The sequence below is a fragment of the Phyllobates terribilis genome, unplaced genomic scaffold (assembly GCF_046119375.1).
Source record: "Phyllobates terribilis strain yellow unplaced genomic scaffold, ASM4611937v1 Scaffold_4__5_contigs__length_816908805, whole genome shotgun sequence".
NCBI classification, from domain to species: Eukaryota; Metazoa; Chordata; class Amphibia; order Anura; family Dendrobatidae; genus Phyllobates; species Phyllobates terribilis.
In genome coordinates, this window is record NW_027362764.1 from 222,274,324 (window position 1) to 222,293,663 (window position 19,340).

General features: G+C 45.0%; 1 protein-coding gene across 1 annotated transcript in view; it reads right to left on the bottom strand.

Annotated features, from left to right (window-relative positions):
* The window catches only part of BFSP2 (beaded filament structural protein 2), a 76,744-nt gene that overhangs the window by 27,443 nt on the left and 29,961 nt on the right, over window positions 1-19,340 (bottom strand). The window contains exon 2 of the mRNA XM_073676587.1: window positions 14,336-14,418. Within this exon, the coding sequence (XP_073532688.1) occupies window positions 14,336-14,418 (83 nt within the window). The remainder of the gene's footprint in view (window positions 1-14,335; window positions 14,419-19,340) is intronic.

Sequence of the window (19,340 nt, forward strand, 5' to 3'; positions counted from 1 at the left end):
AGCACTGTGTGACTTTTTGAACGCAAAATTGGCTGGAATTGAGAGCGGACGCCATGTCGCGCTTGGAGAGCCCCTGATGTGCCTAAATAGTGGAAACCCCCCACAAGTGACCCCATTTTGGAAACTACACCCTTCAAGGATTTTATCAAGGTGTATAGTGAACATTTTGTACCCAGAGGTACGACACAGAATTTGATAACATTAGGTCATCATATTGAATAAGTTGTCATTAGTCTTAAGCGCAAGTGCTCGCTACTTGAGTTTGCATCGGGTACTCAGGTATGCACCATGTATCGCGCGTGCTCGAGTGACGGTTATTAGACACTCAAAAAAAATCATGCGGGGATCGCTCGTACATGGCAGGCAATCCCCGCAAGTTTTTTTTGGCCGCGAAGCATATGGGGTGGAGACTCGAGCATGTCACTCGAGCACCCTTGATACTCAGTGCATACCCGAGCACCAGTGCAAACTCAAGTAGCGAGCACTTGCGCTCAACACTAGTTGCCATATCGTCATCTTTTTTTTTTTTACTTTTGAAAAAAATCCCAACCCTAACTCCAACCCTAATACAACCCCAACCCTAACCCTAGCCCAAACCTAACCCTAACCCTAGCACAACCCTAACCCTAACCCTAGAGTTTATTTTTTACGCCGTTCCTCGTGCGATATAAGTGATTAGACGACTTTATTCTTCGGGTTGGTGCGATTACAGCGATACCAGAATCATATCAGGTTTTTATGACAGCTGTCACACACTAAAAGACCTATTTTTTTGTAAAATCTAGTTTTTGCATCGCCATATTTTGAGAGTTATAATTTTTCCATATTTTGGCCGACAGAGTCATGTGATAGCTTGTTTTTTGCGGGATGAGTTGACGTCTTTATTGGTATTATTTTCAGGCACGTGACATTTTTTGATCGCTTTCTATTTCGATTTTTGGGAGGCAGAATAAACAAAAACCAACAATTCAGGAATTGGTTTTTTTTTACATTTTTTTATGCTGTTCTGCGTGTGGTAAAATTGATAAGACAGCTTTATTCTTCGGGTCAGTACGTTTACAGCGGTACCACATTTATATTGTTTTTCTATGTTTTGGCGCTTTTACACAATAAAAGCTATTTTATAGAAAACATTTTTTTTTTGCATCGCTTTATTCTGAGAGCTATAACTTTTTTTATTTTTCAGTTGATAGAGCTGAATGGCATCTTGTTTTTTGCGGAACAAGAAGACGTTTTCAGCGGTACCATTTATATTTATATTCGGCATTTTAATCGCGTGTTATTCCATTTTTTGTTTGGCGGTATGATGATAAAGCATTGTTTTTTGCTTCGTTTTTTTTTTTTTTTTTTTTTTTTTACCGTGTTCACTAAAGGGGTTAACTAGTGGGACAATTTTATAGGTCAGGTCGTTACAGACGCGGCAATACCAAATACAGTACAGACCAAAAGTTTGGACACACCTTCTCATTTAAAGATTTTTCTGTATTTTCATGACTATGAAAATTGTGCATTCACACTGAAGGCATCAAAATTATGAATTAACACATGTGGAATTATATACTTAACAAAAAAGTGTGAAACAACTGAAAATATGTCTTATATTCTAGGTTCTTCAAAGTAGCCACCTTTTGCTTTGATGACTGCTTTGCACACTCTTGGCATTCTCTTGATGAGCTTCAAGAGGTAGTCACCGGAAATGGTTTTCACTTCACAGGTGTGCCCTGTCAGGTTTAATAAGTGGGATTTCTTGCCTTATAAATGGGGTTGGGACCATCAGTTGTGTTGTGCAGATGTCTGGTGGATACACAGCTGATAGTCCTACTGAATAGACTGTTAGAATTTGTATTATGGCAAGAAAAAAGCAGCTAAGTAAAAAAAAACGAGTGGCCATCATTACTTTAAGAAATGAAGGTCAGTCAGTGCGAAAAATTGGGAAAACTTTGAAAGTGTCCCCAAGTACAGTTGCAAAAATCATCATTCGCTACAAAGAAACTGGCTCACATGAGGACCGCCCCAGGAAAGGAAGACCAAGAGTCACCTCTGCTTCTGAGGATAAGTTTATCCGAGTCACCAGCCTCAGAAATCGCAGGTTAACAGCAGCTCAGATTAGAGACCAGGTCAATGCCACACAGAGTTCTAGCAGCAGACACATCTCTTCAACAACTGTTAAGAGGAGACTTTGTGCAGCTGGCCTTCATGGTAAAATAGCTGCTAGGAAACCACTGCTAAGGACAGGCAACAAGCAGAAGAGACTTGTTTGGGCTAAAGAACACAAGGAATGGACATTAGATCAGTGGAAATCTGTGCTTTGGTCTGATGAGTCCAAATTTGAGATCTTTGGTTCCAACCACCGTGTCTTTATGCGATGCAGAAAAGGTGAACAGATGGACTCTACATGCCTGGTTCCCACCGTGAAGCATGGAAGAGGAGGTGTGATGGTGTGGGGGTGCTTTGCTGGTGACACTGTTGGGGATTTATTCAAAATTGAAGGCATACTGAACCAGCATGGCTACTACAGCATCTTGCAGCGGCATGCTATTCCATCCGGTTTGCGTTTAGTTGTACCATCATTTATTTTTCAACAGGACAATGACCCCAAACACACCTCCAGGCTGTGTAAGGGCTATTTGACCAAGAACGAGAGTGATGGGGTGTTACGCCAGATGACCTGGCCTCCACAGTCACCAGACCTGAACCCAATCGAGATGGTTTGGGGTGAGCTGGATCGCAGAGTGAAGGCAAAAGGACCAACAAGTGCTAAGCATCTCTGGGAACTCCTTCAAGATTGTTGGAAGACCATTTCCGGTGACTACCTCTTGAAGCTCATCAAGAGAATGCCAAGAGTGTGCAAAGCAGTCATCAAAGCAAAAGGTGGCTACTTTGAAGAACCTAGAATATAAGACATATTTTCAGTTGTTTCACACTTTTTTTTTAACTACATAATTCCACATGTGTTAATTCATAGTTTTGATGCCTTCAGTGTGAATGTACAATTTTCATAGTCATAAAAATACAGAAAAATCTTTAAATGAGAAGGTGTGTCCAAACTTTTGGTCTGTACTGTATGTGTACTTTTATTGTTTTTTTTGTTTTTTTTTCATAACAATATTTATTGATGGGTACATTATATTTTTATTTTTGGTGGATTATTTTTTTTGATTTTTTTAAAATATTTTTACAATTGTTTTTAATTTTTTAACACTTTTTTTTACTTTTATACTTTATCCCACTGTAAGGGGGAAGACCGGGGTGTAAGTACTTTCAGAACAAGAGATCCGGAACTGCTGGGGCCGTGCCTCTGGTTGCAGGGGGAAGACAGGCTGCGAGCACAGGAGTCAGGTGACCGGGAAGCTGGGGGCGTGTCCAGACGAGAGCTCAGGAATCAGGTGACCTGGGAGCTGGGGGCGTGTCTAGGAAGAGGGAGTAAAAGGAGTTTTGTGTGGGAAAGCAGGCAGTTGACAGTTGGAGTCAAGCTCGACTAGAGGGAGAAGAGACGCAGGGTCCGTGGAGCCGAGCATGTGAGGTGCAGTGTTATGGACTAGGGGCTCAGCGGGTCAAACCGGAGATCGCCCGCTGCCGCCAGAATATCGAGCATTGTTTAGGCGGGGAAGCCAGAGGAAAACAACACCGGCATCAGCCAGCAACTGCCTTGTGGGGAACAAGAGTCAGCTGTAAAACTGCCGAGTACAACCTTTTCGACTCTGCTACATCTAGCCAAACTGTGGATTGTCGGTTATAGCCTGTTACCTGCTACTTCCCTTGTTGTCCCCATATTTCCCCTGTTACTGTCTGCGTGGAGATTGACCCTGTTACAATAAATCCTCCCTGTTTTTTAACACTGTACTGGCTGTTCTGTGTTTCTGTGTCACTGCATCTAAAGTACCTGTGTCGCACCACTATGGGACTTTCACTTTTTTTACTCTGATCGCCTGTATAGCATAGAAATGGAGCACCATCCCTGTGCTATATAGGCTGTCAGCGCTGCAGATGCAGAAGATACTTTGGTCATGCACTGCACATGACCAAAGTATCTTCCTGCTGTCTAGTGACCCGGATGTTGTCATGACGACATCGGGTCATCATGGCAACATCCGGGAAGCCGCGGCAGACAGCTTTGGACGCCAGCAGGAGAGGTGAGTATCGGCGCTTACCTCCCATATTCCCTATGACCACCACCTTTCAGCCACATGTGACTGCATTTTAATGAAAGAAAAACCCACAATGGTAACAGAAATAACTTGAATCTGACAAAAGTAATAATAAATTAAAAATCTATGAAAATGAACAAATGAAAGTCAGACATTGTTTTTCAACCCTGCTTCCACAGAATTTAAAAAAAAATTTAAACTCATGAAATAGGCCTGGACAGAAATGATGGTACTCTTAACTTAATATTTTGTTGGACAACCTTTTGAGGCAATCACTACAATCAAACGATTCCTGTAACTGTCAATGAGACTTCTGCACCTCTCGACTGGTATTTTGGCCCTCTCCTCATGAGCAAACTGCTCCAGTTGTCTCGTGTTTGAAGGTTGCCTTTTCCAGACAGCATGTTTCAGCTCTTTCCAAAGATGCTCAATAGGATTTAGGTCAGGGCTCATAGAAGGCCACTTCAGAATAGTCCAATGTTTTCCTCTTAGCCATTCTTGGGTGTTTTTAGCTGTGTGTTTTGGGTCATTATCCTGTTGCAAGACCCATGACCTATGACTGAGACCAAGCTTTCTGACACTAGGCAGCATATTTCTCTCTAGAATCCATTGATAGTCTTGAGATTTCATTGTACCCTCCACAGATTCCAGACACCCTGTGCCAGATGCAGCAAAGCAGCCCCAGAACATAACAGAGCCTCCTCCATGTTTCACAGTAGGGACAGTGTTCTTTTCTTGATATGCTTCATTTTTCCATCTGTGAACATAGAGCTGATGTGCCTTGCCAAAAACTTCCATTTTTGTCTCATCTGTCCATAGGACATTCTCCCAGAAGCTTTGTGGCTTGTTAACATGTAGTTTGGCAAATTCCAGTCTGGCTTTTTTATGATTTTTTTTCAACAATGGTGTTCTCCTTGGTCGTCTTCCATGAAGTCCACTTTGGATCAAACTAGGATGGATGGTGAAATCTGACATTGATGTTCCTTGAGCTTGAAGTTCACCTTTAATCTCTTTAGAAGTTATCCTGGGCTCTTTTGTTACCATTCGTATTATCCGTCTCTTTGATTTGTCATCAGTTTTCCTCCTGCGGCCACGTCCAGGGAGGTTGGCTACAGTCCCATGGATCTTAAATTTCTGAATAATATGTGCAGCTGTATCACAGGAACATCAAGCTGTTTGGAGATGGTCTTATAACCTTTACCTTTAACATGCTTGTCTATAATTTTCTTTCTAATCTCCTGAGACAACTCTTTCCTTTGCTTCCTCTGGTCCATGTTGAGTGTGGTACACACCACATCACCAAACAGCACAGTGAATATTTGTAACTAGTGGACACAACTTGATTTAACATGTCCCTTTTGTCACATTATTTTCAGGGGTACCATCATTTCTGTCCAGGCCTATTTCATGAGTTTAATTTTTTTTTTAATTCTGTGGAATCAGGGTTGACAAGCAATGTCTGACTTTCATTTGTTTGTTTTCATATATTTTAAATTTATTATTACTTTTGTCAGATTCAAGTTATTTCTGTGACCATTGTGTTTTTTTTTTTGATTAAACGAGGGGTACCAACAATTTTGACCATGTGTGTATGACACCAATTCGCCCTGCAAGGCAAAAAAGCCCACCTTTTATTATACTACTCACCTATATGGCAGTCTGGCATTGCTAGTCTTCATCCTGCTCCTCCTCTCTTCTTGCAATGCCGCCTTCCTTCTCTGCTGCTTGTGGATGACGTGTCCTACGTCATCCACACAGTGTCCCCCTCTGCGCTCCTGTGCAGGCACACTTTTCTCTGCCCTGCCGAGGGTAGAGCAAAGTACTGTTCTGCGCAAGTGCGGGGAAAGGCCAAAGAGCTCCGGCACATTACAGTACTTTGCTCTGCCCTCTGATCTAGCAGTCAGAGCAGCAGCTGGTTACTGTGGATCCACCCATACGTCTCACAGTGTTGTGCCTGCCCTGCACAACCAAATCCGGTGAGCAGTGCAGTCACGAGTATCTAGGTATGCTGATCCACACATGGAGCGCTTTTCTTTTCTTTGTATAACAGTATATTGATAAGAAATGTAATTTGTACCTTTACATACCATTTTTTTTCCATTACTTTAAAAATGAGAAATGCAGACATTTTTAAGTAATTTTAAAAGGGGATCTGTCATCACATTTGACCTATCTAAACTATTAATATGGGCATATAAGTTATAGACTGCTGAGGAGAGTGATACCTGTATGCCTCATATCAGATTCTTTGTTGTTGATAAATTATCTTTTATCACTTTATATAAATGACCTCTTCCAGGCTATGAGGTGGACGCTGCCTGGAAGATAACTCTGCCTCCAGAGCTTGTTTTACATGAAGGGGGGTTTACCAGTGTGATGAGTAATGGCCGCTCTCCTGATCTCACTGCAGAGCTGTGTGTGATTATACCTGACACATCTGCAGGTTACTCTCAGCTTCCAGATCACAACCAGACAGGGCTGCAATATTGTTGCAATACAGCTCAGCTCAGAGAGCTGCAAAAATGTATTTGCAAGAAGACAAATTTCATTTTTCCTGTTCTGTGTTAGTAACTTGTCTCACACTGGTAACTCCCCCCATCATGTAAAATAAGCTCTGGAGGCAGTTATCTTCCAGGCAGAGTCCTTCCCATAGCCTGGAAGAGCTCATTTACATATAAGAAAAATGTGGATTTCTCTGGAATAAGAAATCAAGGTATCATTTTATCCTGCTTCATATGATCTGCATACCCATATAGATGGGATGGCATAGAAGGAATGATCCTACTGACAGATTCCCGTTAAGTTACAATCTCCTGTTGTTTTGGGTCTACAGCCCTTGCAGAGGACTATATGTTTCCTTAGTGCAGAAAACAAACATACTCTGTGTAGCCTTGCATCTATTATGCGATCCATATGTGATTGATAATTTGCTAAACTACTAAATACAGGGTGGTCCAAAAGTCGGTGGACAGAAAATAATAACATTTATTTTGATTTATATATAAAATTATATTTACTAACACAAGCATAACATTGACAATTAAATTTTTTTCTGAATAATAATACAAAAGCCCTTAAATTTTATCAACGCAGGTGCTCAAACTGTTTTCCATTACAATTTGCACAGCTTTGAAGTCGGCCTCTAACGCTTCAACAAACTTTTTTGCACAAGTCTCTTTGGGTATTAATTTCTTGAAATGCATCTCTTATGTAATTTTTCAAATCACTGACACTTTTTGATTTTCGACTATAAACTTTGTCCTTGAGTACTCCCCAAAAGAAAAAATCCATTGGGGTGAAGTCTGGTGAACGTGCCGGCCAATCAAGTGGGCCTCTTCGGCCAATCCATTTATTAGGAAATGTTTTATCAAGATACTTGCGGACTACTCTTGAATAATGTGGAGAGGCCCCTGTTATGCACACGCCCGGGCTAAGCGGCGTGTGCGTGTGATTGGTAGTGATTCCACTGGACCGTGCCGGAGAGTGAATGCCTGGAGGGGCGTGACTAAGTATTCACCCGATCCGACCAGGGTCGCACGACGGCATACGACGCCAGTGCACCAAGGAGGAACCGAGCAGAGGGACCAGGTGCTACTCCAGGACAGACCCCAGACACGGCTGTTGACCCACACAGGGGAATACAGGAACAGGCTGGTAGGCTGGCACACAGACTGGTGGGTATAGGCAGGCACGACTGGTATGCAGGCAGGCGGGTATGCAGGCAGGGGGGTAAAGGCAAGCACAGCTAGAGTGCAGACAGGGAGGCACTAGCAGGTAGGAACACAGGCGGGATAGGACCCAGTACACACCGGGACTCAGGAACAATACAGGCAGAGGGTTACAGGCAAGCACAGCTAGAGTGCAGACAAGGCTGAGCAGGGAGGACAGGGCTCTGTTCACACGGAACAGACAGGAAGGGAAAGACAGAGCCAGATACTCACACAGTACTTGCAGAGACAACAAGCAGGAGTTAGGTACGAGTTCAGACTCTGCAGAAAAAGGAAGGGAACGGACATAGAGGCAAAACAGGTAAAGGACAGGAGAGAGTTCAGACTGGAACTGAGTGTACGGAGGAGACCGACACTGCAGAGGGATACAGGAGCGGGTCTGGGAATACGGCCCCCAGAGAGGCGGAACGAACAGGCAAGGAGCGTGTTCAGACAGGACAGACCAGACGCAGGAGCGGGTCTAGGAAATCGGCCACTAGAAGGCGGAACGAACAGGCAAGGAGCGTGTTCAGACAGGACAGACAAGAGAACACAGAAAGGAGTCAGTTCAGACACGGGAGCTGATACCGCAAAGCAGGAGACATACAGGACTCAGTTCAGACACGGGAGCTGATACCGCAAAGCAGGAGACATACAGGACTCAGTTCAGACACGGGAGCTGATACCGCAAAGCAGGAGACATACAGGACTCAGTTCAGACATGGGAACTGATACAAAAAGCAGGAGACAAGAGACGGGACCTGGCACCTTCAGAGTGCAAGCACACACTGAAGGAAACACTATGCTCAGGCAGGGATAGAAGGGAGCTGCTGAGCTATATACCAAGTGACAGACAGCAATAGGCTGAGGACGCACAAGGGGTGTGACCCACAGCAGGTACAAAAGGCAGGAAGTGATCGGGCGCCGCCCTTAAGCAGCAGAAACAGACACAAACAGACAGCATGGAGGGAAGCCAGAGAGACATTCTGGACTGGAGATCAAGTGCGCGCTCTTGCACAGTGGGAGATGGACCACCATGCAAGGACGCCGCCAGGTATGTTACAGTACCTCCCCCCTTACGCCCCCTCTTCTTCAGGCCTGCCAGAATCTTCCGCAGGGAATTCGAGGACCAGTCGTTCACTGGGTTGGAGGGGGACAGAGACTTGAGGGTAATCTCTGCTTCGAGGTACATCTTGTCAAGCTCACAGGAAAAAATAGACGGGTTATCAGGTACATAATGAGGAAAAGTCACTGTCTCTTTGTTATCTGGTGGTATCCCGGAGGATTCAGGAAACAACTGGAGGTCCTCCGCCGGGTCAGAAGAGTGCAGAGGCTCAGAGAAAACAACTGCTTCAGAGTACACTAGGTCGGACTCACTGGAGGAAGCAGGCGAGGTATCGGGTACCGAGTATAGGAAAGTCTCTGTCCATTCACCACCAGGTGGCACCCCGAAGGGTTCTGAACACAACTGGAGGTCCTCCGCCTGGTCGGAGGGGTGTAGAGACTCGGGAGTAACCTCTGCTTCGGAGTACACTAGGTCGGACTCACTGGACGAAGCGAGCGAGGTATCAGGTGCAGGATATAGGAAAGTCTCTGTCCATTCACCACCAGGTGGCACCCCGAAGGATTCTGAACACAACTGGAGGTCCTCCGCCTGGTCGGAGGGGTGTAGAGACTCAGGAGTAACCTCTGCTTCGGAGTACACTAGGTTGGACTCACTGGACGAAGCGAGCGAGGTATCAGGTACAGAGTATAGGAAAGTCTCTGTCCATTCACCACCAGGTGGCACCCCGAAGGATTCTGAACACAACTGAAGGTCCTCCGCCTGGTCGGAGGGGTGTAGAGACTCAGGAGTAACCTCTGCTTCGGAGTACACTAGGTTGGACTCACTGGACGAAGCGAGCGAGGTATCAGGTACAGAGTATAGGAGAGTCTCTGTCCTTTTGCTACCAGGTAGCACCCCGAAGGGTTCAGGAGACAACTGGAGATCCTCCGCCTGGTCGGAGGGGTGTAGAGACTCGGAGGTAACTACCACTTTGGGGTACCCATTGTCAGGCTCACAGGACGAAGCGGACAAAGTATTGTGTACCGGGTGTAGAGAAGTCTCTCTCCATTTGTCATCGAGTGGTATCCCGGAGGGTTCAGGAGGCAACAGGGGATCCTCCGCCAGGTAGTAGAGGTGCACAGACTCTGAGGTAACCACAGCTTTGGAGCATCCTTGGACATGCACACCGGTTAAAGAGAGAGAAGCATCTGATGCCGGGTGCAGGAAGTTCTCCTGTGTGGAGCCTGGATGGGCAGAAGTCTCTTCAGCCAGGAGAACTGGTGCACTACCCACGCACATTACCCACTGGGGTTTCTCCGGGATACAGGGAGATGAAGCTTCAGTAGGGACTTCAAGGTTGGGGTCAGGAGGTCTCAGGGAGGACAGACCCTGGCGTGACGGCTTGCCTCTAAGTCTAGCACGTCTGGACTGCCTCTTGAGGTTGAGAGAAGTATTCCGGAAAGCGTAGTCACCCTGTGAGGATTCTGGGTGGGCAGTAGTCTCATTGGGCTGGAGGACTATTGCGCTACCCACACACATTACCCGTCGGGGCTGCTCCGGGATATTGGGAAGTGAAGCTTCAGCAGGGGCTTCAGAGTTAGGGTCCTCAAAGACCATACGAAAGGCCACCAGGAAGGCCTGCAGGTCAAGGATGACAGGATCCCATGCTTCCCATAGGGGGGTGACCCATTTCAAGGCATCACCCGCTAGGTAGTCAATCATAAAGGCCACTTTAGCCCAATCGGAAGGAAAATAGAGAGGGTAGGCCTTAAAGTGTAGCATGCATTGCTCCACAAATGCACGACACTGTCTTGGATCCCCATAGTAACGTGGCGGATCCGCAGGAACGAGGGCTGATAGATCCATCTGGACGGGTGCGTAATTCGCCTGGAACTCAGCTAAAGGGGGGAAAAAATTTATTTATTTTATTTTAATGCATGTATTCGCTGGAAAAACTTCTCAAAGAGCGAAGGCCGTGGGGCTCAACGGGAACCATGGCCTGAGCATGCTGTTATGCACACGCCCGGGCTAAGCGGCGTGTGCGTGTGATTGGTAGTGATTCCACTGGACCGTGCCGGAGAGTGAATGCCTGGAGGGGCGTGACTAAGTATTCACCCGATCCGACCAGGGTCGCACAACGGCATACGACGCCAGTGCACCAAGGAGGAACCGAGCAGAGGGACCAGGTGCTACTCCAGGACAGACCCCGGACACGGCTGTTGACCCACACAGGGGAATACAGGAACAGGCTGGTAGGCTGGCACACAGACTGGTGGGTATAGGCAGGCACGACTGGTATGCAGGCAGGCGGGTATGCAGGCAGGGGGGTAAAGGCAAGCACAGCTAGAGTGCAGACAGGGAGGCACTAGCAGGTAGGAACACAGGCGGGATAGGACCCAGTACACACCGGGACTCAGGAACAATACAGGCAGAGGGTTACAGGCAAGCACAGCTAGAGTGCAGACAAGGCTGAGCAGGGAGGACAGGGCTCTGTTCACACGGAACAGACAGGAAGGGAAAGACAGAGCCAGATACTCACACAGTACTTGCAGAGACAACAAGCGGGAGTTAGGTACGAGTTCAGACTCTGCAGAAAAAGGAAGGGAACGGACATAGAGGCAAAACAGGTAAAGGACAGGAGAGAGTTCAGACTGGAACTGAGTGTACGGAGGAGACCGACACTGCAGAGGGATACAGGAGCGGGTCTGGGAATACGGCCCCCAGAGAGGCGGAACGAACAGGCAAGGAGCGTGTTCAGACAGGACAGACCAGACGCAGGAGCGGGTCTAGGAAATCGGCCACTAGAAGGCGGAACGAACAGGCAAGGAGCGTGTTCAGACAGGACAGACAAGAGAACACAGAAAGGAGTCAGTTCAGACACGGGAGCTGATACCGCAAAGCAGGAGACATACAGGACTCAGTTCAGACACGGGAGCTGATACCGCAAAGCAGGAGACATACAGGACTCAGTTCAGACACGGGAGCTGATACCGCAAAGCAGGAGACATACAGGACTCAGTTCAGACACGGGAACTGATACAAAAAGCAGGAGACAAGAGACGGGACCTGGCACCTTCAGAGTGCAAGCACACACTGAAGGAAACACTATGCTCAGGCAGGGATAGAAGGGAGCTGCTGAGCTATATACCAAGTGACAGACAGCAATAGGCTGAGGACGCACAAGGGGTGTGACCCACAGCAGGTACAAAAGGCAGGAAGTGATCGGGCGCCGCCCTTAAGCAGCAGAAACAGACACAAACAGACAGCATGGAGGGAAGCCAGAGAGACATTCTGGACTGGAGATCAAGTGCGCGCTCTTGCACAGTGGGAGATGGACCACCATGCAAGGACGCCGCCAGGTATGTTACAGCCCCATCTTGTTGGAAATAAAGGTCATTTGAATTAGGCTGTTGCTGTAACTGGGGAACAACTTGATTCATTAGAATTTCGAGATACTTATCTCCTGTGACTGTTCCATCAAAAAATATTGGTCCTAAAACACCAAAACTTGAAATACCACCCCAAACATTGACACCAGGCTCATTTAGTTGTTGCTCTAATGTTAAATGCATGTTCTCATTATACCAGTAAATACAATTATGTCTGTTAATATGGCCGGATAATTTGAAAGAAGCTTCATCTCTCCACATAATGTTATCTAAAATTACTGGATTTTGTTTGATAAATCTCCCCCTTCATAACCTTATTACACTTTCTGTCCACCTACTTTTGGACCACCCTGTATATGTCAGCTAGCCTTAGGAGATAGATTGAAGGCAGTATGATTGTAGGATCAGACTAGACAGGATTTTTTTGTTATTTGTTACCTTGGAAACACAATAAAAACTCCTGTAGAGCTGTTGACAAAATTATAAGACTTTTTTAATGAAGACTACTTGCAAAGTTATGTCATTTTTATTTTAGATTACTTGGATTAATAAAAAAGTGGATTGCAATGGTGTACATAGCCTTTAACATTTTAAATCTCGTAATTAACACTGATAATGGCATTGACCCCTTTACTACCTTAAAGGGGTTGTCCGGCCATAGGCTACAAGTCTGCAGTCACTCTTTGTGACTGCAGACTTGTGAATCCTCACAGCACGCTGTGATAATTTCCCGGTGCCAGCTTCGGGAGCGAGCGGTCATGTGACTGCAAGTATGTGATTTGCATACTTCCAGCCACATTCTGACCTCACATGTCTGGCCTCGTTCAATACACTTGCATTGAATGAGGCCGTATACGCTAGTATGCAAATCGCATACTTGGGGTCAAATGACCGCCTGCTTCTGGCAGCAGCACCGAGAAATCCAAACAGCGCACGATGAGGATTCACAAGTCTGCAGTCACATAGAGTGACTGCAGACTTGTACCCTAAGGCCGGACAACCCCTTTAAACAACATATTTATATAATTATTTGGTTTGATTGAAAATAAGACCTATGTCTCTCAATTTTATCCAGGCAACGGATGTGGATGTGTTAACATTGGTCTCTTCATGGCCGTAGATCAAATGAAATTTTGGCAAGAACCACTTCACTACTGAAGACCACCTGGTAAGCCTTTTACCAGTTACTACTAGTGATGAGGGAGTATGTTCTGTTAACCCTTTCGGCGAGTATGCTCGGGCGAGTACCGAGTATCTTCAGCGTACTCGGTGATATGTTTGAATCACTCCCGTGTGTATGATTTGTGACTGTTTGACAGCTTTAATACATGTGAGGAATGCTTGTTTCTTAAGCATTCCTCACATGTATTAAAGCTATCAAACAGTCGCAACTCATGTGCATGGGAGTGATTCAAACATATCACCAAGTATGCTGAAGACACTCGGTACTCACCCAAGCATACTTGCCGAAAGGGTTAACCGAATATACTCGATCATCACTAGTTACTACCCTTAACCGCTTGGGATTTTGGTAATGATCCCTTAAAGGGAATCTGTCACCAGTTTTTTTTTTACCTAATCTGAGAGCTAGATAATGTAGAGATAGAGACCCAGATTCCTGCGATGTGTCACTTACAGAGCTGCTTGCTGAAGTTTTTATAAAATCACTGTTTTATAAGCAGGAGATTTTCACTAGAGGAATAGTAAACCTGCTGCCAGGTAATTTAACTCCGCCCCACCACTGATTGGCAGCTTTTTGATTATGTACATTGTACACAGAAAACTGCCAATCAGTGGCATGGGTGGGGATATACAGAGCTCAGCATTCAGAGATCAGATAGATCTGTAGCAGAGAAGCTGTTTTTAATCAAAACTGCAGCCCCCCGTAAAGTAAGTGACACTGGAATCAGGGTCTTTGCTCTTACATCATGCTGCTCCCAGATGGGCTAGTAAAACCTTGTAACAGATTTCCTTAAACTATGATAGACCACCAGATTTATTACCATTTACCCTTAATTACCATAGATGACCACACTTGTGTAGTACCTTTCTTTGAAGTCTTCTGCACATGCTTGTATATTCTCAGTTTGCAACATAAGTCGAGCATTCTCCAAAACAGAATCTCCCACCTGCAAAAATAAAGCATTCATACAAGGTAAATCAAGAGTTCTGGACATTTTTGGATATGAGAGCTTCAGTACTTGTACACACTTCAGCAATTGCAACACCAAGAAGGGAAAATCATAAGTTGATGAAAATGACAGGACAATAGACATGTAAATGATATACAAATGAGGAAACTGGAAACAAAATTTTCAAATCATCTCAGTGTATTCAGTATCAAATATGAGCGCCGTGTGCACAAATCCCCACACTTACACACCTTGACATGGTATCAATGAGGCAATTAATGGTTGTTTGAAGAATGTTTTAACACGCAGAATGATCTTTGACACACAAATCATCAAGATCCACTTCTGGCAGCTCACTTTACGATTGCCAACTAATGATGTCCTAGATGTGTATGATGGGAGACATGTCCAGGGACGTTGCAGGCCATGCTGACTGCTCACAGTAGCACGAGCAACATGCGGTCTCGCATTGTTGTGTTGAAAAACTGCTCCTGGGACACTTTGGACAAATGGCTGTATCATCTCTTCCATGACCAAATCAATGTAACATCAAGCTGTTAGTGTACCAGGAATAAAGACTAGAGGGCTCCAGCTACCGTACATAATGCCACCCCACACCATAATTCCAGGTGCAGGAGCGGTGTGATGTTCCCTCATGGTCTTGTCAGATTTGAAGAATAGCACTTAGTGATCCATTCTGTACTGCAAGTGAACTTAGACGTCACATACCAAGCTTTTGGCATCACACAGTCTGCAGAAACAATCAGAAGGTGTTTCCATGATGTTGGGCTATGAGCCAGACATCTAGCTACAGATCTCCATTGACCTCACAACAGCACTCTCAAATGCTATCATGGTGCAGAGCAAGACGGCAATGGAGGCTGTAATGGAGATCTATCCTCGTCAACGATGAGTCCAGCTTTTGTCTTGGACGTAATGATAGCCAGAGATTAGTCTGAAGATCATGTAGGAAATGCCATGAAGATACCTTCATAAGGAAACAAGAAAGTATCCCAAGAGCCTTTTTCAACAATGGAACATCAGGCGACATGTTGTTCATGCTAATGTTAGCAGCCTGCATAGCCTAAACGTGCTACCAAACAGGTCTTCCATCGAGCACATCTGCGACGTAATTAGTCGGAAATTGCAAATGGAACTGCCAGCATTGTATGTTGATGATTTGCGTGCCCAACTGCAATCAGTGTGACAGAGCTTTTTTCAGACAACCCTAATTATTAGCATGCCAAGGTGTGTAAGTGTGTGTATTTCTACACATGGCGCTAATACTTAATATGGAATAAATTGAGATGTTTTGAAAATGTTTCCACTTTTTTATCAATTGCTTTTCATTAACATGTCTATCCATACTGTTACATAGTTGCACGGTTACATACAGTAGGTTGAAAAAAGGCCTAGGTCCATCAAGTTCAACCTTTCTCCACCAATTATACATTTTTTGTCACTAAATTACCTAGAACCCACAATCGTTACATAGTTATATAGGTTGAAAAAAGACTAAGGTCCATGTGTTTTCATAACTCCATGACTTTTCTTTCTTGGTGTTGTACTTTCATTGTTGTGGAGTGTAGATAACTGTGTAAGAGTGGCTGCACACAGCATAAATAAATATAATAAACTTCACTGCGTGCGGTAGGTAACATTTATATATCCATGGCTTATTTATGCAAACACAGTCACTTTCGATGTCACTGTTACTTGCCATAGGCAATGTTATATGTTTTGCATGCTTTGCATTTATGATAAGTCCCTGCATTTTATCCTCAAACCATCTACTGTATCAGCCCTAACTTGTTTTTATGGTGTACTGCAATGATTCTAATCTTCTATGTTTAAATAAAGATTTTTTTAATAATATATATATATATATTGTGACAGTCACTATTTTTTTTTCTTTGGTGTGGTCTGGAGAGTGAAGTCTCCAGGTTGTGTGTGGTGAAGCCAGAGAGCTCGACCGAAGGACTTGTGTTTGGTGGTTTGAAAAAGTGTTTGACCCCTTCCAGAGTTCCTATTCTTTTACATGTTTGTCACATTTAAATGTTTCAGATCACAAAACAAATTTAAATATTAGACAAAAATACCACAAGTAAACACAAAATGCAGCTTTTAAATGCAGGTCTTTTTTATTTAGGGAAAAAAATCCAAACCTACAGGGCCCTGTGTGAAAAAGTGATTGCCATCAAAACCTAATAACGGGTTGGGCCACCCTTAGCAGCAACAATTGCAATCAAGCGTTTGCGATAACTGGCAATTGTAGCACCAGCGTCTCAGGCCTCCTACCCGGCAGAGACACCGACCCCCTTACCGCCGCAGCCCCTGGCCGGTGTCTCCCGCACCGCTGGTCGTCTCCCACGCTGGCCATGCCCCGGGTGCGAGCACCGCGCACAGATCCCCGGGCACTGTGCTTAGGGTGCGCGCACGTGCTCCCTGTCTATTGAAGGGGCCACGCGTTCCGTCCTAAAATGTCCCTGGACAATGGCGGGAGGACAGGTATTATTTAAGGCACCTCCCTCAACATGGAGGTGCCTGTGCAACATTGTCAGTTTGATTCCTAACCTTCCTGTTAGTTCTCAGATCTCAGTTCTGTCCGCCAGCCTATCTATCAGCCGTGCTCGCCAGCCTATTAGCCGTGCCCGCCTGCCTGTCTATCAGCCGTGCCCACCAGCCTGCCTACCAGCCGTGCCCGCCAGCCGAGTCCGTCTATCTACCTACATCCATGCCCGCCTGCCTGCCCGCCAGCCAAGTCCACCTGCCTACCTACCAGTCGTGCCTGCCTGCTTGCCCATCTGCCGTGTCAGTCGGCACCTGTCATCTATCCTGTGGGAATCGCCTGCTCTCACATGAGGTCGGTCCCGGAGTAGCACCTGGTCCACCTTCCTGGTCCCTCCTTGGTTCATGGAGTCGTAAAGCCGGCGTCGAGCCAGGGTCGATCTGGGTGAGGTCCTTAATTATGCCTCTTCAGTCCCTTCCTATACGACGGCACTGTGGTTCCACCACCCGGCACCATTACAGCAATGAGTCTTGTACAACACTCTGGACGAATTTTGGCCCACTCATCTTTGCAAAATTGTTGTAATTCAGCCACATTGGAGGGTTTCTTATCATGAACCGCCATTTTAAGGTCATGCCACAGCATCTAAATCGGATTAAGGTCAGGACTTTGAGTAGGTCACTCCAAAGTCTTAATTTTGTTTTTCTTAAGCCACTCTGAGGTGGACTTGCTGGTGTGTTTTGGATCATTGTCCTGCTGCATAACCCAAGTGTGCTTCAGCTTGAGGTCACTAACAGATGGCTGGACATTCTTCTTCACAATTTTTTGGTAGACAGCAGAATTCATGGTTCCTTTTCTAAAATTCTGTGTTACTTCTATGCCGGATGTAATGGAACATACACCTTCCAAAAAGTTTACTTTTGTCTCGTCAGTTCACAGAGTATTCTACCAAGATTTTTAATGATGTTCTGATCAGAGGACTGTGAGGTCCACTGTAAAACCTTCAGCTTGCGCCTTTTGAGATAGTCTATTGTGTGTATTTTGAAGTGTGTTTAGGATCATTATGCATTTGTAGAAGCAACCTCTTTCCAACTTCAGGTTTTTTATGGATGGAGTTATGTTTGCATAAAGAATTTGTTGAAATTTCATTGAATCCATTCTTCCCTCTACCCGTGAAATGTTCCCCGTGCCATTGGCTGCAACACAACCCCAAAGCCTGATTGATACTCCCCCATACTTAATGGTTGGTGAGATGTTTTTTTCCTGAAATTCTGTGCCCTTTTCTCTCCACACATACCTTTGATTATTGTCGCCAAAAGGTTCTATTTTATTCTCATCGGTCCACAGGACTTGTTTCCAAAATGCATCAGCCTTGTTTAGATGTTCTTTTGTTTACTTCTGATGTTGAATTTTATGGTGAGGATGCGTGAGAGGTTTTCTTCTGATGACTGTTTCATGAAAGCATTATTTGTGCAGGTGTCTCTGAACAGTAGAACAATGTACCACAACTCCAGAGTCTGCTAAATCTTTCTGAAGGTCTTTTGCAGTCAAGCAGGGGTTCTGGTTTGCCTCTCTAGCAATCCTACAAGCTGCTCTGACTGAAATATTGCTTGGTCTTCCAGACCTTATCTTGACCTCCACTGTAACTGTTAACTGCCATTTCTTAATTACATTTCTAACTGAGTAAAGGGCAACTTGAAAACGTTTTGCTATCTTCTTATAGTCTTCTCCTGCTTTGTGGGCCTCCACTATTTTCATTTTCTGAGTGCTAGGCCGCTGCTTAGAAGAACCCATGGCTGCTGTTTTTTGGCACAAGGTTAGAAGAGGCTGTATTTTTATAAAGCTGGGAAGTTTTCATCACCTGGCTTTTCCTAACAATGATAGTGAACAAGCCATAACAGGCTAATTAAGGTCTGAAACCTTGGTGAAAGTTATCCGAGTACACTAATCTCCAAGGGTGCCCAAACTTTTGCATCAGCCCATTTTCCTTTTTGTAATTTTTTAAATGTAAAGGATGAAATATATATATTTATATATTTTTTGCCTAAAATACAAAGGAAATGTGTCATCTTTAGGTCTTTTAGGGATCATTTCATCATTATCTTGCTTAACTGATCACAATAACAGTAACTTTGACCAGGGGTGCACAAACTTTAACATGCCACTGTATATATTGTGACAAAGTCACTGGTAGTGTGTCAGAAGGGAGGTATGTGTCGCTGAGACTCTTAGCCTCAGTAATGTGAAAACATGCAAGTTCTCCTGCACAGTCGGTGCAGAGAGAGTTAATAGAACCACTTTTACAAGAGAATATTTTCAGTGGATAACGAAGTGCAGGGCGGGACGTTATCCACTATCTCTCCAATCAGGGGAGTGTCTAGGCTTTAAATAGCCAGCCCTGACACTCAAG